The 24,779-nt window shown below is 26.6% G+C and overlaps 1 protein-coding gene across 8 annotated transcripts; it reads left to right on the forward strand.

Annotated features, from left to right (window-relative positions):
- The first annotated feature begins 7,532 nt into the window (after positions 1–7,532).
- On the forward strand, positions 7,533–24,473 carry LOC126900088 (uncharacterized). Of its 8 annotated transcripts, none has more exons than XR_007702794.1 (5): positions 7,539–7,806; positions 8,779–8,977; positions 9,181–9,356; positions 23,105–23,218; positions 23,606–24,473. XR_007702794.1 is itself a non-coding variant. In XM_050675545.1 (3 exons), the coding sequence occupies exons 1-3, from the start codon at positions 22,688–22,690 to the stop codon at positions 24,423–24,425; spliced, it is 945 nt and encodes a 314-aa protein (XP_050531502.1). In that variant the 5' UTR covers positions 22,456–22,687; the 3' UTR covers positions 24,426–24,473. The 8 variants fall into 8 exon arrangements, 2 of the variants coding, with proteins under 2 accessions (XP_050531502.1, XP_050531503.1); XR_007702799.1 differs by lacking the exon at positions 8,779–8,977 and adding an exon at positions 9,047–9,120; XR_007702796.1 differs by having other exon boundaries at positions 7,540–7,806; positions 8,876–8,977.
- The last annotated feature ends 306 nt before the right edge of the window (positions 24,474–24,779 follow it).

Raw genomic sequence — 24,779 nt, forward strand, 5'->3', positions numbered from 1 at the left:
TTCTTAATATTCTACATACTTATCTACTCCATACAATTAGTTAAATTTATAAACAAACAAATTTAACATAAATTCAATCTTAACTTTTAATTATTAGTTAGATTCATACATCTAAACAATCATTCTCATAAGCATTATTTCAATACATAATATCAAAATAAGGTGGTAATTGAACAGTAAATAGCGAGATTTTTAACACATAGTTTAAAACATATCCTCTAGTAGGTTTACATACGTTTCACACGCTAATGGAAAATAAAATTCTAGCAATTTTTAAAATATAAATGATGTATCATAAAAAATATATTCTTATAAAACATTCTTTATGTATACAAATTATATATTTGTTGTGCAAATCATAAACAAAAGCTTCATGCACTCTCTGGAACCAATGTACATGCATATTTTGTGGTGATATAATAAACAAATTAGAATGTAGATGTTCATTTATATAGAAAGCTTTCGTCTTTTATTTTGTGAAATTTTGATTAAGTAGGGTTTTTGGTAATGTGTAGTCTAGTGGTAAATTTTAATCAGGTGTTAATTTATTTTTTATGGCTTATAGATAAATTAAAAAATTGTTGTAATAACATCAGTGAAACTATTGCCTTGTCGTCACGTTATATGTCATGAATGTTCCAAAAATCATAAAAGATATTTTAAACGACACTATTATCAATAATACCAATTTGAATACAAAAAAAAAATGACTTAGATAATGGAATATATACAAAGCCTCGGTAGTTAAAGTTTGATGATTAATTTTATAAAATTGAATAAAAACATATACTTATACTCATAAACATATACTTGGTTTTAAGTTAAGACTAGAAACTTAATTGAAAGAAGAATAAAGGACATATATTTCGTTGGAAAGGAAAATATTTAGGTGGTGTAAATATTATATAATTTTCATTTTATAGGGGTAGACAATTTTTTTCATGTAATTGATATAAATCTTTTAATTTTCATTCAGAAAAATGTTTTGTGTTAGCGATAGAGACTTAGAGTCAAATATTGTCAATAATATTTAACTAAATAGCAAAATTATAGTTTTTCTATAGTAGTAGATTATTAGTAATAAAATCATAGTAGCAAAACCAGAGCCGCATTCCGGTAAGTCATTTTAGACATACAACTACATGAAAAGGGTTAAGATAGGATCCGGTAAGTTTTGGTCAGACTAATTGATCTCCTTCGCAGTAGTCCAACATGACACTTTGTATTAACAGCTGTTAAAAAATAATATGGCCGCTATAAATTGACGAGCAATCTGGTATGATTTAATAGAAATAACGAAACAAATATAACACGGCTGTTTGACTAAATTTCAATAATATGATATTTTAATAGAGACTGTATAGTGCAGTTAATACCTTAATAACTATTTGTAACTGAAATTAATCTGCATTAGTTGCTACTAATCTTTGGGATAAGTGACTGCTGAAGAATTTTAGGGATACTACGCTTTCCAACTATGACTGGTCACAAAAGGCGATCATATTGAACTATAAAAAAACCATTCTCAATCAATAATGCCTTACATTTAAAATAATTATAATAAATTTAAGCTGAATTTTAGTGGCATAACCAAAAAATATATTCTGGGGGAAATTATTACCTTTTTTTTTTGTGTACTTCAAACATTTTTTACTCTACGTCGCTATTTAAGAATAATCGTATAAGTCAAGTAAAAAACACTGCAATGTTTAAGGTACCATATCGTAGAGTCCTCTTTGTATTAGTCCATCAAAAATGTGACATAACGTAAAAGTATTCCTTTTAAATAAATATAATCTCTTGTATTATTTTATGTAATTACAAAAATTTTATTAAACAAAATTAATATGTTTTGGATATTTCAAGAAATGTATTGTAACTTATATCAGAATAATAATTAGTTATAGTAAATAAAATTTCATTTTTAAGTAGAGACTATGGTATTGTAGTGGAAGCTGAATCTGTCTAATCAACTAGAAAATTAGCTCAGACTAATGTTTCCTATTCAAGGGTATTAACATGTATAATAAAGAACTATTTAATTTGTATTTATTTCAATTAATTTTAATTAAAACACAGACCCAGCTTTGATTTCTTATTAAATTTAAAATTAAGTATAAATATATATTTTACATTGAAGACACTTTCTACGAATAAGTAAATTTTAAGTAAATAAATAAGTTCATTGAAGAAAATTATAACTTCGGTTATAAATTTCAACAACTTTTAAAAATATATATTTATTATATCTTATTTTTCCTGATTTAAATCTAATTGAATCGTTTAAATTCTTTGTATTTAACAAATGATGTTATAAGATCTTCTTGTATTTTCAAAAGACCGCCAATCTTTAAAAAATGATTAAAAGGTGTTTTCGTCTACCAGGTGGCATTTTTTTTTTCTATTTAAGTTATAATCCTTTATTTTTGCATTGAACCCATTCGGCAATAGGCGTATACAGCGTTTTAAAAAATGAACCGTCTGCAAAACGAACAATAAAAAATCAAGTAAAACTCAATATCCTCGATTAATAGACATTGAACTCTTTAGAGGTGTTCACCTTATGCTGTTATCATCACTTTCGATATTTTATTATTGTTTTGTCGATGGCCAGATGTTCTTATGCGGTGTATGGACCACCAGTTTTTGCCTAAAACTGTTCCTACAAAAACCCTTTAAGGAAAAAGCGGTGCGTTGTGTTATTGCAAGTACAAGAACATCATGTAAAAGCGACTGAACGTGTAGGAGTCAGGTAGCTGGTTCCCATGGCTCACGACCGGGTGTTTCTACGTATGTATACCCGCCCAGCAACTGCGTCTCCACGGTTTTTCATTCCAAATATTTTTCGCGTATCCAATGTAGAACGAGGTCAGATTACTGATTGAACCTTTAAAAAACGATTAAAAATCGTTTTGGTTAAAAATAATTACAGTTTTGTAAAACATTTGAAAACATTACTCTTTCATTCTCATGCACTTCGTTTTAGAATTTTTCACAATTCAGTTTAAAGCACTAAAATGTAATACTAAATAATGTAATAGGTAAAATCGTTAGACGTTAATTAATAATTTTATTAATCCATTAAATTTGTGTCGATAATCTTTGACCAAAAAAGTAAATCTTAAAAGATTCGTGACAATGGCGTGTTGTTTAGATTATTTTTCTCCATATTATTACAATGTTCTCCATATATTACAATTTCTCTTTATTTAATAAAATATCTGAGTAATATTATATTATTAATGAAAGTTAAATTAAACAATTAAATCATTAAATAAAAACAAATTAGAGAACATAAACCTTGAGTATTTTGTGTGTTAAATTGGATTTTTTGTGAATTTGACTGTAATTTATAAATATCAGTCGTCGTCGAACAATCTCACGACGATTGGTTACTTATATCTAGTCCCTGTAATTAACTCTACTCTGAAGAAAAAATAACTTATTAATTAAATTAATTTGTGGAAATGTATTTGTCAAATGACATTTTGATGTTGTATTGCAATGTACCGTGTAATTAATTAATGTTTTCGAGTATCATGCGTATGTGCTTTGCATTAACATTTAAGGATTCATATACTGTCACTTAACCAACAATATAATAATAACAGCGATAGTAGTTTGCTGTTTATTGAAATACATACAAGGCTTCACCTGACACCTTCCTTATTGGTCGCGAATTCCCACGGCGCCGCTCAGGTACACAAATACAAAACAGTTTGCACGGGATTTTAACCTTTTCATATAGCCTTAAAAGAGTACATATACGTATCCCGTGAGAACTGTACTACTAGCAAGTAGGGTTTTTTGTCAATAATATGTGCGTGGGACGTAGCACATCAATATCGACGTCGAAAATCTGTATCGTAGGGTTGCTGTATACGCAGAAACAGTGTTTGCTTGTCAATGGCAAAATTATCAAAAAAGGCGGTGCAAAAATAAATAGGTAAACCCTTTCCCGGTTCCGTCGTGATAACCACCTTCCACTATTCCCACACGTTACATCACTTTTAAGTATAAAACATAACAAGACATAATTTTTTCAAACTACCATATAAAATATTTCGGAACACTCAAAAAATTCGTTCTTTCACTACAGTCAATAAATTAAAATTTTATGATAATTAATGTTCAATAGCATTTAAATATTAAGAACCGTTGGGAATGAAAGGTTATGTGTTTCAATACATTGGTCCATTCAGAATTTATTTCGGAATGTAGGCTTTAATCATGATGTGTTTGTGTTATGCTGATCATTTTAAAGAACTAGGCACATAAAAAAAGATTAGCAGAAGCCAAAAGTTGGTTGTCTTACTAAATTACTAAAATTATCTTAAATATTTCCGAGGAGGAAAAATATAAAAATCGGTAGCCTTGCGCACAAAATCAGGTTAGAGGGATAATTTTTGAAGAATTTAAGGAAAAAAAACTAATAAATGTTGAAACTTATAATATTTCAAAATTTAGAATTTATATTAATTCTCTGGGTAATAGAAATTTATAATTGGTGCTCCTATAAAATGTATTTACATCTTTCGGGGTACATTAGAATATCTAATAACCCCCGTCACTACCCAACACAACAAGACAAACTATTAACTTCATGACTATTCTTAATTTTAATGATCTAAATAGTTATAATTTAAATATTTAGTTATTCGAGCCCTAAAAAAATGATGATATCAATTAAGCCACCAAAACATTTTTTATTGCCGTGTTATTTCACGAGATGTATTAATATATTATTTAGAGTAATAATTGGTATAATGAGATAGGAAAAAAATAGTACAATTCACAATGAGATAACTTTTTAAAAAAATATAAAAATCATACTATTAAATCATTCACTCAATTATTTTATTTGTTTTGTTGAATTTATATTAGTATTATGGTGTTAAAAATTATATTTTTTATTTGTTTGTCCATTTATCAGTGTATATTATTTTTTCCCTAACATTTTATTATAAGTAAATTTTTAATTATACCTCACGATAAATCTTAAAAAATCTATTTTTTTTTAAAATAATTATTTAAAATGGTAATTCATTAGTCGTTTATTAAGCACTTTCATGAAGCAAATAACGAATATCTGAATTTATTAGTGATTATTTAATCTTTAGTAATTATTTTAAATCATTCCCAAAATTAATATCAAGTTCTTGCTTGTCAACAAAGGCATAAACTTCATGAATACCACAATGGATATGCAATTAAATTTTATTAAATTTTTCGGTAAAATACTTAAGAATTTATTTAACTATACATTATAAAGAACTTTGAATTAAGAGCCAGAATTAATAACTTAAATGATAGTCAATGAACAAAAATGTGTTGTGATTTTAAACATATTCATATCATAGTAGTCGTTTTCACTAGATATATTTTTTAGGTAAGTAAATTGAATTTTTACATTTAAAATAGAATTAATGCAATAAAGAATTGAATATTCTGTTGGTATAAAATTTATTTTACCACATTATCAAGTTTTTTCAACAAATATTTTTAATCGATTAGTTTTCTATTTTGATTAAGATTATATAAAAAAAATTGTTGGCGATGATCAGTCTAAAAGTGATAAACTTTCAAAATTTTCTATTGTCATACACGATTTTTATTAAGTACAGCTATTTTTTCTTTCATTTTTTAAATTCCTTAGTAAAATGATTCTCAATGATGTCGCCAGTTTTCATGAAGTTATATCGTACAAAAAAAAAAGAAATGTAAAGTCACCTAAATAAGCTAATAGTTTCAAATATTATACGTGATGTTTTTCTTTAGATATTCTATATTTAAATATTTTAGATATGTCATAAAAAATTCTATATTGTTTTTGAAAAAAAGGTTTGGCTTTAAAGTTCAATTTAAAACATATACAACATGTATATTATACATGTATATGTTTTTTTTTATCTTTTTAAGTTATAGTAAAAATAAATGGAATGGTCTTTAAATTTGGCATTAACCAATGGCTTTAAATACAAATTGATATAGGACTCTGTGTTTATTTTTATTTGAAGACATCTAATTTATCAATTTTTTTAAATGGCGACATACTTATTTTACTAGTTCGTACAATAGTATATGTTTTAACTTAAAAAATCACTGGTTGATAGACTGGAGGTGAGATGCAGGTTACATTATCTTTGTCAATACATTTTTCTGCCACACTACTCCTCCTATAAAAATATCCATTACTCCTTAACTATGGTTCAAGTGTAGTTATCAGTTAGTAATTTTTTTAGTTGGATCATTTTCTAAGTATAGACTAGTTAAATATGTTACAAATAAAATAAAATATTTAGTACCCTTAAATAAATAATATTAACGAAATAAAAAAAAATTGTTTAAATTGTTATTATTTTAGGAGAAATTTAGTGGTTAACAATAAATCAATCATTCTGTATATATCTTCATTTCCAGTATTTTATAGTAAGGGATTAAAAAATTATTCACGTTTGTGTTATATAATTTTTCATTAAAAAAAGATTATCATCTTTGTTAGTATGGGTAAAACAAAAATGTAATTTCACCGAAGAGTATTAAAAAAAAATGTAAGTAATATTAGATTTATAGCAACTTGTTAATTCTTCATGTCTTTGAACATATTGACTAGTATAACTGCAAATATCTTTAAATCTAAACTGTTTAGTTTATTAACATTATTATTATTAACTAGCGAAAACTAGATATTGACTATATTAATTTTATATGCAATCTAGAAATAACCAAAACTAAAAAATTATAGCCAGTGTATCATTATTTAACGTATCCGACGTCAAAAACCAGTTATCAACAACTTAAAAAACATACTGATGCTCTTTTTACAATTTATCGTATTTTTTATGAACTGGTAGCTTATATTAATATACAACATGATAATGTTGCAGTGTTTTATAAATAAATAAGCATTAATGCGATTGTCCCAATACATAAAACAGGTGTTACTTATCGAAAGTCTAAAAAAAAAATTAAACAAAACTGTATTTTTCAATTAAATGAAACTGTTGATATAAAAATAAAATTGGGGTTGCAGTTTAACAATTAAAAGTTGATAAGCATTTAGGATAATAGTGATGGTAGCAGAAAATTAATTATTCGTGTAAAGCAGTTCAACAAAGATAAATTATGTTAAAAAATAAATAACATAATAATTAGCTCTAATATTTTAAAATATATTTCTTAAGGCGTAGTAGTTCAGGAATCAACTTGTACGTCCTCACATAACCGAATAACTATTATATATTTTCAGTACCACAAATAAAAAGTTATTAATATTAAGTTAGATAAATATTTTATCTTGATAAAATTTTTATAGGTTAACTTATTAAAAACTCATAATTCCAAAAGTATCATCAACTAGTACTCCCAACATCTCTGGAATTTATATTTCTTGTTACTTTTGAAACATCACATTGAAATGTTTTAAAATCAATCAAGAGCGTTTCATTGCAACTGCCCGTTTTACCACTTTTCAATTACTACTGCCTTGTTTTACAATAACTTCTTAGTGATATATGTATTTTGTTGTCAACAATTATTATTTTAAGAATTATCACAACCATATACTATTATTAGACAATTCATTTTGCATGGTTTCATTGGAGACACGTCCTGGTGATCGGTGTGTGTGTGTTTACATCGTTTTTGTCAGCCGTTTAATGTTATATATGGCCGTCGGATTAGTTAAATTTATTTTCGACATTCGCATGTGAACTTGTATGATATGTCTTAGATTATTGTGTTGCATATTTATTGTATTAAGTATAATTCAAAATGTCTATGACACAACTACTTAAGTGTTCCAAAGTAAGTTCATGCATTATTTACTGACTATAATGTATGAAGGATTACAAATATAAGTTAATTGTTTTTTATGATGGCACTATTCGCAGATATGCAGTGTGTATTGTCAATTATATCCATATCAATAAATATATTTTCTATATTTCCAGTTAGCGTATTTATAAACTCTCAAAAATGTACCTTATTATCATACTTAAGGCATATATGTTAATAAAGTCATAATTGATATTAAATGTTGCGTATCTACGAATAGCGACGTCAAAAAAACAATTAGCTACCTATATTTGTAATCCCTCGTGTATTGTACATGTATATTAACTGAAAATGTTGAAACTTGAAGGTTTTATATCTAATAAACAAATGAAGTTATGTTAAAAATTTAAATGTTATATTTTATTAAAATAAAAATGTATTATCAAATTCAAAATATTTGTTCTCATTTGAAAAAGCAAAGTTGAAAACCTTACAAGACGTATGGGATGAACTTAATAAGTATGAAATAATTCAAGAATAATATGTAACCAGAAAAAAATACTTCAAAATTACGATATAAAAGTCACTCTGTATTGACAACCAATATTGTAAATAAATATTATCATGTTTACTGAATAATTCGATTATTATCTTGATTATTATTTGATATTATTTTCAATTTAATATCATTATTTTTTTTTCATTTCCACTTAGACCAGATCATATAAGAGATAGACGGATTATTAGTGTTTTCATAGAGACTAAAAATTACAGCTTTGTTTTAATTATTGGCTTATTCCACTTATATAGTTAGAAATAAATATATTAAATCTAACAGAAGTTCAGTTTTGTCTTTGGTCTCCCTTTAAGGTATAAGTGTTGAACTTTTTTAAGCTGTTAGACTTGGGAATTTATGGTGATCATTCAAAATAAAAATATTGAATAATGAAATATAAGGTTGGTAATTAGTGTTTTCATATAAATTTTATAACTTTTTATTAGGTTAGAAATAATTAAAACGAAGAAAATATACTATATCTGTATCTTACTTTTAATTGTTTTTGTTTATCTAATAAATTTCAAAAAAACATGGCATCAGCATAGTGAAATTGAAATCTCTACTACAGTAAATGAATGCAAAGCACCAAAAATAAAATAAAAAACCATTAAAGTAGTTCATCTGATGACAGTGATTTTGAAGGTANTGTTTATCTAATAAATTTCAAAAAAACATGGCATCAGCATAGTGAAATTGAAATCTCTATTACAGTAAATGAATGCAAAGCACCAAAAATAAAATAAAAAACCATTAAAGTAGTTCATCTGATGACAGTGATTTTGAAGGTAAACTTATTACTTTTATCATTTCTTTGAAAATAAGATATTTATATATTTTCTATTTAGACTGTAGCTTATCAGTAACACCGATCAGCAAACATGTATGAACAAATTTTACTGAATTATTGACAGAAAAATCTGATGAAGATTTAGAATATGAACTACTATCTTTAACATAATGTACTGTACAAATTAAAGCTAGTTCCTCATCATCATGCATGCCTAATAATGTTATAAATAAGGTAAAACAATAGCCAATTTAAACACAAAAATAATTAAATTATAAATTGAAAACTTAATATATCTATAATCCAGAAATCCATATCTATTATCAGTATTAAATCCAATATTCAGCAATGTTTATATATATTAAATAATTAATAGTTGAATTAATCAAGATAATATTAACAATCAATAACATAAATGTGTGATAAAAATTGAATTTTTTTAAATATAAATAGTAAAATTAAATTTAATATGACTTAACTAATACACTTATATAAAACATACTCAATAAAAATAAAACATAAATTGTGTTGAATAATTTTAAACTACCACTTGACCACTGACAACATTTTTCATTAATAATTTTATTAATTAGATTCTTTAAAATATATTTTTTTATTGAATGATTATTTCATTTTATAAAAATATACTATAATATATAATACAAATAATATAATTGCTATTGATAAGTTTAATCAATATAAAATATGTTCTTAGTTTTTTATTGTAATTTATTGCTAATGAATGTATTTATAAAAATTGGTTTTTAAATAATTATTTTTTATATAATAATATAGATATTATATGTATAATATAACTTTGTTATTCATAAACTTATCATTTCATTATGCCTTTTATTTTTTTAAATAATATTTGGTCTTTAAATCTATTAAAATGAATAAATTGCCATTATTAATAAATTACAATTTATCTATTTTTATAGTCAATATTAAATAAGTAAATATTGAAAATATATATAACATTATTAGGAGCCTTCTATGTTTTTTGTAATTTTTCGGGGAATTTTTTCCGTTTACAGGAAAAGAGGGAAATTTTTTCAATTTCTGAGGCTAATGTCTTCTAAAAAGTAGTGACGGACACAAAACTAAATAAATAAACACAATATGGTAAAATTTTAAAACTTTCGAAATATTGTTAAAAAAATTTTTGTCCACTATTCATTTACTTATAATTGTATCATTTTCTAATGTTTAATCTATTAAAATAAGAATGTCATCATATAAAACTATTAAGTTCGTACCTTTATTAGGGAAAATTAATAATCCTAAAAAAGGTCAACCATTAATTAATTAATAAATGAAGAAAAAAATGTTTAATAACAGTATTATTTTAGAATAAATTTATTGGTCAACAATAAAAGAAACTCTCGGAATAAACTTTGATGTAACGATTTAATTTATGTATAATATGGAAAGCATAATACAATGGAAATATATATTATTAGGCGAATATAAGTTTGAATAATTATAAGTTATAATTAGCTATTAATATAATTTAAACTATAAAAAATGCATGAAACCAGATTTTGTAAATTTTATAAGATTTTATCCTGTAAAATTGAAATTATTAATCTTCAATTGTTAACAAAACATTTTAAACGCGTTATAAAAATAAATGTTCACATAAATATGTGTTAAATAGAAAATAGAATGTTACAACACTTCTTTTAGGTGTTATTGCTTAGAAAATGTAAATTTAGAAGAGTTCAATTACTTTATATAACTAAGAAACGAATAATTTCTATTTTCAATTCATCGTTATTGAATATCTACAATGAGTTTTTTATTGATAGAAATACAATACTTAAAGAACCCGCCCTTTTTATATTTGAAGATTTTCAAATCGTATGGAGACATTGCAAAAAACAGGTTCTAATTTTATCACAATACTTGAAAAAAATCATTTCACTCCCTTGTTTTCGATTTCTATAAATATTACCTGCTAAAAACGATGGCACCGGACATCCTTTCATATTATTTCCTAAGTATCCAGTTTCCTTAAAAAAAAAATTACATTTACAATCCATATGTTCCAACATGTTTTTTTTTTGAAAAATTATTATAATATTTATTTCTCAGTATAATTTTCTCAGAAATATTAAAACTGGATTAATTGTAAAATGTATATAAATTTTGAAGAGTAAATTAAATAGTAGATAAAATTCTAAAAATTTTTTGGTATTAAAACGTAACTTTAATTAAGTACAAAAATGACACAAGGTATTGTTTGTAAAGTAATATATATTTCTGCAATCTATTAAGAATATTATAACGTAGTTAGAGATGAATACATTATGTTTTTGCTTACGTTTAAATAATAATACGAAATTAAAATTTACTGTGCGATTTTTATTAATTATGGCGCTTAATATAAATACATATCATTTGTCTATCTTAAATGATCAAATCATGGTAAATGCTTTATTTTTATAACTGGTGCCTCTTTTTAATGTAAACTATATTTTATCTTGAGAAACTAATATTTGACACACTCATAACAATGTTTTTACTTAATAGTCAAGATAAAAATTTGCTTTTTTCAGTAAAATTATCTATTTTGTGTACTTGGTGAAAACCTGTCTTACTTGTATATCATTTAAACCCAACATACCAAATATTGTACTTCCTGATATAAACGCAGCATATGTTTTACTGAGGTTTAATGAAAGATTCCTTATAAAAAAAAAAATCATGAAAGGTCCCTTAGGTTTTTCATGTCCGATATTTTTTTATTCAACAATAGCTGCGGGTCGAACCGTAGTCAATGAATGTACACACTATCATATTACTCGGTAGATACTTGTAGCGTTTCCCTTTTTATTTATCCAGTATGGTCGTGGGATGAGAATATTTTTTTTACGCATGTTTTTTGTTAAATATTATCAGTAATTTTTTTTTATAATAAACTCATCATTTTTTTCGTATTTACTTAACAATCGGCGGGCAACATTCACAGGGTCCATTTCCGTTCTATACACTTTTACCTTTACTTCATTCTTTTATGTAGTTTTACATATTTTTTAGAATATCCATTATGAATATTATCATTATTATTGTTAACTTTTTTTACGTATAAATATGGCCTATGTAAATTCTTGCTTTTGTGTAACAACCTATTGGAGGTCATCTTTGGCAGCTGTCAATTACAAACTAGAAATATTCAAAAATCCCGTTCAGTTGATGCTCAAGTAACAGTCAGGGTCATTTATTTCACACAGGCTCAATAAACTGTACTGAAATTATGTTGTTCAATATCATACAAGTCGCGAGGAAACGTAAAAACACATCTAATAGTCAATGCATTTAAAAAGGATTTACATAACTGATTTGTTGATTCTTTTTTTTTTTTTTTAAGTCCAAGGTTGTAATGTCATTGTCACCTGTGTATATATATATATATATATATATATAACCATTCTGTATTATGCTTTCACTCTGTACACTGTACTTATAGCATATAATTGTATTTAAAATTCATTTAGAACCTCTCATGAGATTCAGTTGGTTATAGGATATAGGTGTTTACTAGACGGTTATGTAAATAATAACAAGAATTTTTAATAAGCCTATGTAATTTTTCGGAAATATCAGTGAAGTATAAAACAACATGTTAGCTGAATAATATAATAATTATATTATTCAGCTATATATAATATAATATAATACAATTATTGTATTATATTTAGACTAGCCAATAAGACTAGTTAATATCTTATGAATTGTCAATTAATGTCATGATGAAGTCATCTAATGTTTCTTCGTCAAAACATCAATTGACAGTATGTATATCCTCAACATCGTGCGTAATAATTCAAATAACTACAATGAAGTTACTTTATTTTGTTTCCAAATCCCCATCCGGCTGAACAAAAGCCATTCGGTTACATCTTAAAAATGATTTTTGTAACTTATTTAAAAATTTAATACAACACATAGTAATGTTACTTCTATTTATAGTAAAATCTCAATAAAAAACAAAAGGCACGTGCTATGTTTATTTTTTAAGGGTACCGTAAAACAACACGTTTTAATGGAATCACATGATTGTGTAACTTAAAAAATAAAATATGGCAATCACTCGACTGTTAGAAATATATTAATCATACGAAAAATAGTACAATATAAGAAATTACGCAATATGACTTAGAGGGAATAATATTTATAGTTTATTGAATCTCTATAAGGTTATTCGATAAAATAAAAACGAAATATACCAATGAGTATAGCTGATTCCTTACATCATGTTTCTATAATATTTGTATAATTATGTTAAATAAAAAACTTACCGTGTACATCTTTTTTACTTTTATCGATTACTTTATTGATATTTCTATATTATTGACTTGGGAAACAATTCCACTGAAATGAATGCATAATCTCAGTGACATTTTTAACTTTCAAAATTATAGGGCGTTTATTTAATGTATCTTTAAAATAGAAATTTTTCTCCTAACTTCTACTATAACTGTTTACTTATTTCTTTATAATGACACCATTGTTATTTTTTAAAATTATTCTTTAAGTTTCACGAGATCATAAGTCAAATAATTGTAAATTATTTGATAGTCATCGACTTAATATTTTTTATATATATGTTTTTTTTTCTAAAATGAGAGTTAAAAATCACATATCACATTACGATCACCCACACGGCTTGTAATGAAATATTGGCTTAGGTAATGTCAATTTTTATTACCCTATAATATTGTACATGATGGCTGGGTATACAGTAAAAAACAAACCGTGACTCTAACACGAAATTTGTCACTTTTAAAAATGTCTGCATTTCGATAGGGTTCCGATATTTTTTGCTCAACGTTTTGGGACACGCACATACTTATTTATCCGTAGCATAGATAAAAAAAATCAATAGAAAGAAACAGAAACCAAGTGCTACAAAAAATCTTTTTGACTGTAGGTATGATAATAATTTTTTGTCGTTTAAGTTTGTTTTATTGGTCGTAAAGTATAGTGACATAAGAATGTTTTTGAGCAGGCCAATTTTAAAACGAAGCGCTGTAGTTAATTTATTGTGGTTGGCAAAAAAAAAACGAAATCAGTTTAATGGCGTGTTATGCTAAAAAAAAAAAAATACACTTATGTAAACCTTAGGCATGTAACAACTACACAGCGTGTCCCGTAGGACCAATTGGGATGTTTGGTCGTTGAACAAAAAACCCTTTCTATTTTTTTTTTCAAAAAAATCTTAATATACATTTTACTACTCGAATAAGAGAGATTTTATATTATGTGTTAACTTCAACAATACGTTTTATGTGAAATATTTAAAAAAATACTTTTTCAAATATTTAGATACCTCTAAATAAATATGTTAATATTAAAAAAATTAAGATTTTAAAATGAGATAATTTAATTTTTCAAAATGGAACATTGATGCATGAGAAATATTTTTTATTTTGTACTATTGATTACTTACCATTCATAATTAGTAGATCTTCTTGGACTCGTTTAACGTTTTTCCGATGATTCAAAAACATACTTCCAATTCATTATAAATGTAAAATTTTAATTTAATAATTTTTATGAAAAACATATATTTTGTTATTTTTCGATGTCTTTGTTTCTCATTTATTTACAATTATATTCTCCGTACAAGTTAAGAAAATATATTGTGTAAAGTAACATAATAGCATAAGACCCAGCACGAGAAACAAAACCTCGTTAACTATAAATGTTTATTATACATTAGATATTTTTGAATTATATTATTTTATTTATTAACTAAAAAAAGACTTCATATTGACAACCACTAATTTTAAGCTAAATGGAATAATATATTCCTCTGAGAAACAAGTACATTGAATTTTATACATTTATAAAACCTTCACTATAACTATTAATTTTACTTTGCTTCCTTAAAAATAATATTTACCTGAAGTATACTTTAAATTATATTTACAAATTTTATTATTCAATCTATTTTATAATGAAATAATAAAATACGTTCTAACATTATAACACGTTCAAAAAATAATTCTTGATTAAAAGTTTATTTTACTAATAAAGTAAAATAATATCAAATAATTTTTGACTTTTAAAATGAATTTATTTATGAAATGTAATTAAATGTTGAACACGTATTTTCATAAAATTTGTAAACCATTTATTCAAAAATAAACAATAATTAAAATTAAAATTATTGAATACAAAAGCTATAAAATTTTTACCTTAAACTGAATTACTATAGCATTTTGTCAATATTATTTAATTTCCATAACGTGCAAACACAAATCGATTAATGTTAAGATTCTTATATCAACTAATTTCAGAATTATTTACAAAGATTCAATTTTTATTGATTTGGGTAATAAACAAGAAAATTTCTCTTCTCGATGACCTATCCTAATTATAATCTTTATAAATTGCATTTAAACAAAAACGAATCATCTTGACGGAGGATTGAATAGGTAGTTTTTTATTAGTAATTACTAATGTAGCAATTGAAATCAATAAAATTAATATCCAATATGGATTTGTCAAAAGTACAAGTTCTTATGTTTGTAAAATAGTTGAAGCAAGTCTGCGACAGACTTACTCCAATTCTAATGGAACTGATTGGACCCAGTTCCATTATAATTGAAGGTCGTAAGTACAATTCATGGTTTTTTTTAGAAATCGTTTTCAGGCTGTATTGCTTTTTTGGTAACATTTGACTGTCTAATCGCTTTTCGTTATGAAAGCATAACTTATTTGGCAGTGGAGTATAAATTTATTAACTTGTTATTAACTTAAATATTTAAATTTTGGCCAGCGATGTTTTTAATGTGTCTGATGGATACGCACTAGTTTTGTTTTTTATGTCCTCTTTAATCATTCGTTAAGAAGCTTTGCTTCAATAACTTTTGATTTCAATTAAGTTGTACAAACAAATGTTATCGTATAAATTATTAACAAAAGAAAGTTTAAACGTTTCGCGACATTCACATAATACCCAAATGTATGTCATTATTGCAATAATATTTATTAAAAATTCGTACAATAATATTGTTGGGAACCATTATGCCAAAAAAATGTACCGGTTTTTCAAAACAATATGCATTGAGTGCTTGGTTTTTTATTTTTTCCCTACGGTCTGCTTCGATACGTCCGTGACCGCGCAGAGTTTAGTGATCTGTTCTCCTCTTTGGTTATTTTTTGTTTTGTTTTAACTACTTTTGCCATTGAAAATACGGAAATCAACTGCGAAACGCTCTCACTCGACAAAAGCGTGTGCGCCTTCGAATACAATGTGCAACCGCTTAATTAGGAACATAAAACAAAAATAACAACACCTACGAGCGTACCGACCGGTGCAACACTTTAATGATAATTAGCGTTATGCACTATGGACAAATAACAGCTAAGCACAGGACCGTGTAGCATCAAAGTGCAATATTATTCTCGCAACACTGTGAAATAGGCATCGCCCTCACTTTTCGCTAAGGTCATAGAACTCAAAGTCGAAAAACTGTAGTAAACAATTTTACTCGTTCAAATCAAATAATGCGACTCTACGATTCGTTTTTATTCGCTCATTCGAATTAATACTGACGATAACTTATTTTTAATTGATATCGGGATTGACTAGTAATGATGTATTTTTATTTTTTTATCCACAAAAAATGTTGAAAAACTGACCAAGGTTATGCGATGAAACATGACGCAGAAAACTTCTCACAGCAGAACCATTTATAACGGATTTCTATGTAATTTAATATTGTAATTTCTAGCAAAAATTGTAGAGCCATAGACAATAGAATGAGTTGTTATTGGAGAATAGCAAAATATTATCATGAATTATTTCTTGTGTGTATGCTAATAGATTTACAAGGACGTTGCTGAATAACGTTATGTGTATAAATAAGAGGGCGAGTCACCACGTCATTATTATGTATATTAAAAAAAATAGAAAAAAAAATGTCGATTAACAAACCTAATGTTACAGTCATAATTGTAGTGTAATAGTTCGGTCAATAACCGAAATTTTGATTGTTTGTGGCCCTATAATCATTACTGTTTTAGATAATATCCTTGAACGATAAAAAATACGACGAAAAATAACGTAGCCCGTCGGCGTATATTACCATAACGTAAATTTTATCAATCACTTAAAGCATATAATTATTATTATTTTCATAACTAATTCAGCTACATAAAATTATCACGTTTGTGACTTCCTAGGTATATTAATTTTTCTACATGGAACATCGAGCCAACCTCATTCCTATTTTGGCTACTGCTTTTGTAATGATCACGATTGTCCTGTACGACGATAACATCACATATAATAACATCAACTTTAATATAATGTGGGTGAACATATCATTTATTTACATCCAAACTATGTAAATTTCGGTGGTCTTTGTTATCTCAATGGATAAAATGTCTTAAACAAGGCGTATACCATAACAAAGCGAGTGTATGACTGGAAAACACATTGCAATTGTAGCGTAGTCCAGTTTTTCCCGTCAATCAACGACAATGGTAATAGAATATATTATTACAGGACATTCGACAACAACAATTAGACATTTCTAGAGTAGTGTGGGTACAAATATTGCCGTTAATCAGCAGTGTCTCCGCGTGGTCGCTTTTGCTAGTGATCAGTATCATCAGCAGCGGATAAAAAAATATATACTTCAATTAAAATATCCTACTGGGTTGGTCCATACGATGTAATATTTTATCTCAATGAAATTCAATTTACAGCGACCACTTATCATCAATGTCGTACTTAAATTCTCGTTAACAAATCCAAACACATTTATGACTTCAGCGCTACTACTGATAATCGTTGACCGACCGAGTACCGTTATGACAACAAAACTAACGTGCCAAGTCTGTAATTGTCATGCTGTATACGTATATTAATATGTCCAAGTTATATTAATTATTATTTAATTACAAGGCGGAAAGGTGAACCATACAATTAGCGCGGTCACTGTCACTGATGATACATCATCGAATATTTTGCGCAGTATATAAGCAGTTTTTTTATTTAAGAAAATAATTTATTATTTGCAATAAACATGTTTTATTGGGTTTTTAAGTTTAAAAATCTATGTAAGCCATGGATTTAATATTAACTAATCATTAGCGTAGTTTGCGTAGATAAATTCAAATGTACTGTATTTTGGGACGGGGTGGAAACTAAAAATAAATATATAATAAAATAAAAAGCCAAGCTAAGAGCTTTATTGCACGATTGACTTTTAAATTGCTTTATTGTTTAAATTATTAAATGAATATAAGTATAGTACATATATTATATTCACTAGGATTATAGTAATCTTAGTGAGCATTAGTCGTTTCAAAAATAATAATTACATAATAAATATACCATTAAAAACTTATAGTATTTAATCATTATGCAGCTTTTCAACAGTAAATACTTTTGGNTAGTCGTTTCAAAAATAATAATTACATAATAAATATACCACTAAAAACTTATAGTATTTAATCATTATGCAGCTTTTCAACAGTAAATACTTTTGGAAATAATATTGAAACCTTTTGCTTCAGATTCTTTAAACTTGGATTTCATGGAGAGAGTTAAAAATTTAAAAGACAACGTCAAGTATGATCATCTTTTATACGTTAATAAAAAAATTCGATTATTGATATATAATCTATAAAATCTCTTAATTTTAAACAAATTGTTTTTCATATTTTTTTTTTACATGCTGAAGGCAAAACTAATTCAATTAAAATAAAAATGAAATTTGTGAGTGGGTGGTATAGTCACATAAGGTGGATTTTAGCCAAAATAATAACTAGCAAAAATGAATACATCAATTAAATTGGTAGAAACTATTTTTGTGACAAGAAAATATACATTTTGATCATTGTCAGTAAACCTTAATATTCTTTAATGAAATTTTCTATACAAGTTTTACTATCTTCCTTATGTTGATATTTTTAGATTTTGTTTTCATAACTAATATCATCTATCGTTTAACTGCAATGAATATTTTTTCTACGTTTATCAACCTTATTACATTTGGTAAATATATTGAATTTTTGACATGTATGAAAAAATATGACAAAATTTTGAAATTAATCAAAGCTTTAAACGAACAAATACATTAAGTATAAAAAAAATCTACATTAACAGTATATGGTTTTTTTTATCTAAATTTTATTCATATAAATTGACTAGAGTATGGCTTTTGTAAATGCAATTCTTGCGATAACAGGTACTATGTGACGGATGTTGCTATTACAATTTATGGCTAACGTGAGTAAAAATAGTTGTCATTAATAAAAAATATTTGTTGCTGTATCGGATGATTGTAATGAAGCTATTCTAACTACGTATCCTATTCTCTAAAAATACGATATAAAATTTTTATGCGTATAAAAATTAAGAATTTTATATTATTAATAGCTTCGTTAGTAGCTATCAGATTCAGCAACTACTTTATTGATCTCATTTTTTCCATCAATTGATGTTATTATTCTTGAAAATACGAATTTATATCTCACCATAGTGTGGACAATTATTCTAATGGGATTCTGTTTTTTTTTTTATCTCAGAATTTCTTAAAATAACAATAGAAATTAGATTTATATTTCTATGTCTTTAAATTAATAAGTTGATAAATAAATTAAAAAATTTTCTCGATAAATTGTGTAAATTGACTTGCGTTTATATTAAAATAAAAACTATTCAGAAACTAAGGTGTGAATTTAGAAATCAATTTTGGGGTGGAAATTTTACTATTTCTGTTAAAGGGACAACTATTTTTAAAAATAGGACTTATTTTTAAAAAATAATTCTAATCTAAAAAGAGGCCGATGCTTCTATGGCCCCATTGTAACCGCGCCTAGTAACTGTTTGTTGGTTTCCAAGTTGTTTTCAATTCAGCCGACTAGTTAACGCTAGTTTCAAAATACAGTGTTTAGTAAAAATTGTAAAAGATTTTACGAAATTCGATAGAACAATAAATATGTTAGGCAAAGAAAAAACGGGTAAAGACCTACAAAAGCGCTTAATTTTTTTTATGTCAAGGACAATATACCAGAGTTATTTTTGGATAGAAAAGCTAGAATTTTGGAAGGTTGCTTATATTTGTGATTTCTAAAATGAAAATGATATTTTTCGTGGGAAACGAAATGAAAAATGATGAGCGGTTTTGTGAAAAAAATAACTGCAATTGCCAACAGGTTGCGACGCGTAGAGAATAACGCATTTCCTTTCTGGGAAGATGTAATAACCATTAGCTGAGGTAATGATTTAAAAAGCGTACGTTGACTTTCTTCCTAATTACTACGCAGCCGACGTGTAGTAAAACGGACACGTCAATTAAAAGCTTGTGCCATCGACGGGTTATCGACAATTTTCCCCTACACTTATGTCGACCGTAATCACTGGCAAAGAAAACATTTTTTTTTAATCATAACAATAGAAACGAATACAAAATGATTATATTGTAATAACTCGATATATTATTTTGTTATCTCGACAACGAGGCTCCGGCAGCACCAAGAAATAGGTATGCCGGTGTAGGTATGTGTCCATTATTATTATTATTATTATTATTATTTTATCAACGGCACTACTATTCTTTACTATTCTGACCAAAGCACTAGGTGTTCGTAGGCTGAAACGCAACAGTGGGGAAGGCACTGTGGTCGGTTGACTAGTGCGACGACGGTGTGTTGACACGGCAATAGCCGGAGAGTTCAACGGCCGGACACGCGCTCACGCACCAGCCGTACAAACCTTGGGGGATACCGTTATGTTCGCCGGCTGTTCGCGCTCTGTCCCGGCGCATTCGCCTCTTCCTGCCCATCGTTGCGTTTTGGCGCACGTGTGCCCGTGTCCATGACCGCCATTGCGACACGCACTTATCCACCGCAGTATCTCCGAACTCTGGTGGAATTCCTACTGTAAGAGCAGACGTGCTAACACAATATGCCAACGAGAAAAGAGAGGCCCCTTCTAGGCGTCGGCACAAGGTCCGTTTTCGTAAACTCAAATACAAATTTGCACGCGGTAAGTTCACGGACGACGAAACATTCTTTGCAGTTCAAAAAACAATCCAGCCGTAGACTTTTTTCAGTCGTTTTAACAATGGCCATCTTTAACATTGGACTCTATACGTATTTATATTATATAAACACTCGATAATGAGGCACCACTCGGTCATAGCAATCAACTAATGGACGAGAAATTTAAAATCCGTTCGTTAACAAAATAAATTCGTTATGTTGAACGTGGATACAGAGAGTTACTGTACTGAATCTTTCAGGTTTTCAAAAAAAAAAAATAAAAATTCCTACTGTTTTACCTTTTAGCTTCGATGCGAAGCTGAGAAGGTATTAATTTTACTATGATGTGATTTTTGGGGGTCTGTTACCACTTTTTCTCAGCTCTCACCCAACGGATTTCTTTCAACGATACGACATAACCCTTAAAAATTGAAAATATATCTCTCGTTGCCCGTAAATGGGGGAAACCTCTAAAAAAATTACAAATTTAAAAATGTTCGATTTTTTTTACTTAAAACTGCCATAACTTTTTCAAAAATGAACAAATCAATATTATTTTTTTTTTATAGATGCTTAATATCTTTACCTATCATTTGATATATTTTTTTTTATAAATTTGACCCTAGACCTGCCCACAGGGGGGATTTTAAAATTACAACTTTTTCAAAAAAAAATTAACTTTTTCAACTTAACTTTTGAAAGTGTTCCGGAAATACTGACACTTTTATATATATCTTAAATTAAAGCTAATGTAATAAACTTTATTATGAAAAAAAAAAAAATTTCGGTTTTTATTTTGTTTTCACGGTGAAAATGGCTATCGAATGCTATTTTTGTGTGAAAATTCTCGATTTAATTTTTTTAATTTTTAACTATATAATGCTATAACTTATTGAATAGTGTATGGATCAAAAAAATTTTTTTATGAGAAATAATATTTTTTAATAATCCCTTTTTCATTCGACATACTTTATCTTAATCAGGGATATTAATAAGGAATTAGCAGATCATGTAACTTTTGAAATAATCCACCAATTTTTTAAAATTAAACACTATCTAAAGATTTGCATCGAAGCGTTTTTTTTTTGATAATGATTTTAATCACTGTCAGATATCATTATACTTGATCCAACTATGCCACGTCACCACTGAGCCGCGACCCTCCTTTACTGGCTTTTTTAATCTTTGTAATCATATAAATTCCATTTAACAAACAATTGTTATATTTTTGTTATATAATTGTTATAAAACCATGTTATATTTTTAATAATATAATATTGTATTAGTTAGAAAAAAGACAAAACATAATGTCCTACAATTACCATAGTAACGAAATGTCTATAAAACGGGAAACATTTTCAACTTTAACTACAATTTCATCTGTCAGTTTTCTCGTGTCATTGAAGAAGAAATTTTTTTCGTGATTAATTTCTAGCGCTTCTTAAAGTGTAATCAAGTCGAATATTTTAGTTCAAATCGATTTTATTGCATCGTCGCAGTTTGTCATACATTTTTTTTTGAACTACAAGATTCAAATCACTCGTCCACTCATAATGCCTAAAAGGTAATTAAATCGTTTTTCTTTATACGACTTTTAAAATAATTTTTTCTCATTTAGCCAGACCAATAGTATAATAAAATTTGATTAATAAATAAAAAAAAAAATACGTTTCATATTAGATATTTTTCAGTAATTTTACAGTGCATGGTTTTATTAATTTTATCTGAACAACTATTTTTAAATACGGTGGGCATGAATAATATTTTGTTCATTCAATCAAATTTTCGTAAACAGTTTTATTATTTTTTTAAATTGAAACTATGTTAAAAATATTGAACTAAAAATAATTGTATTATATATTTATTATTTTCCAAGTAAATACAATGATTTTATCATTATTGATATAATATTGTTTTGTGAAACAGTTAGAATTTTATTTTAAATTCTGTAGTTTTTGATTCTATTACAGAATAAACAAGCAAAATTCAAATCAACCAAATAAGAAACAAAAACTGACCTTTGAAAAATTTCCGGTTGTTTTATTAAAACAGTTGTCTGACTTCGAAATTGGTAAAATCATTGTGTAAGTTTTTTTCAAAATTAATTTTCAGTTACTCAAATCAAAAAACATTTTTATACAAATTGTCTCTGCTGAAAATCAGTTTGTCATGTAGTAATTTCACGAAAATCCTTTATGTTCATATGTAATAAAAAAATTGTAATTAATTTTCAATAAGTAATTACAATACAAATTATGCTATGGAGTAAAGTTTAAACGTAAAAAAGTACATAATTCTAAAATTTATAATTAAAAAAAAACTTTGAATTATTATGTCAATAGTTTGAGAATTTTTAATATGTTATATAATAGTAACCACTGCACTTTTTCCTTCCCTAGTAATATCAGTTGACATTTGGGTATCTGGTATCCAACACACTTAAGTACGACAATAGAACTTTTTTTTTACAGAAATGTGGGAAATGGCATACTGCCGACTCTAGAAGAAATTAGTCAAAAGCCATTGGTTCAACCCCCAATAAGTCAAATGGCTATTGACTCTAATTTAAAGGCTAAACAAATATTTGACTCTATGGTTAATGGTGAAAATAAAAAAAAACTAGTAAGCAAAAAAAATATTGTCAAACGAGCACAAGTCAAAAAAAACAAGTCTAAGCAGAAAGCTCGTGGACCTGCTTCGGTTTCCAAATTTAAAACCTTACAAAACACAATAAGGGTTAAGGACCCAATAACGATGATGACAAAATCTAAGTATAAACAATTTCGAAATAATTTTTTTGGAAAAATCAATTTTGATATTGTGGTGTCTGTTGAAATGAGTGAAGAGCAATTTAAATGTTTTAAAATTCATAACATATTCCCAAAAAATTCTTTTCACAGTCAACTTCTACGGAACCAAATAAAATTAAAAAACTTTAAGATTTTACCTTTAAACGCTTTTTACGTAACGACACCTGAAATGCCTGTTCACGATTTTTTAACCGTTAACGCCTCATCACAGTATCAATATATACGTGTATTGTACAATGTAAATACTTTTTATCCAAAAGTAACATTCGTTTCATGGGAAGACGGAATGTACAGTAAAATACCAATTGGGAAAATCAATAGAATCGATGGGTTTACTTTTTCGTACAAAGATCATATCATAAAAATAAACGGCAACTGTGACGTGACGATTTATTTAAGGGAAGGAAGAATCTTTGCAATGAAAAAAGGGATTGAAAAATCGAAAATGGATTTTCACTATTCTCAAAAATACTTGTCTTAAAAATTATTTTACTAGTTAAATTCATTATTTACTCTTTATATATATATATATATAGTTCTATGGCTACTTTTTGTTCTTATTATCCAATAATTATATATATTTTATGACTTATTTGAAATTAAAAGCTTTGTTTGTAAATATCCTTCAGTTGGACATTATTTTAATTTGTTACAAATTGAAATAGGGAATACCAGGATGATCAGAAATAAAAGTCGAACAATAATCTTTTTTTAAAACGTTTACCTTTAACATAAAATATGTTCATTTGTACCTGGTCTTCTCTTAGATAAAACAAAACAAAATAAAATAAAAAAGAAGAAAATTTTATTTGATTTAAGTAAACCTGTGAAACAT

This window comes from Daktulosphaira vitifoliae, unplaced genomic scaffold (assembly GCF_025091365.1).
Source record: "Daktulosphaira vitifoliae isolate Bord-2020 unplaced genomic scaffold, ASM2509136v1 Scaffold_2, whole genome shotgun sequence".
NCBI classification, from domain to species: domain Eukaryota; kingdom Metazoa; phylum Arthropoda; class Insecta; order Hemiptera; family Phylloxeridae; genus Daktulosphaira; species Daktulosphaira vitifoliae.

Bases quoted from the DNA above. Each gene is read 5' to 3' on its own strand.
- LOC126900088 (XM_050675545.1), top strand. The intron at 23,219-23,605 runs GTAAGTTTTTTT...TTTTTTTTACAG, and splicing joins GAAATTGGTAAAATCATTGT to AAATGTGGGAAATGGCATAC.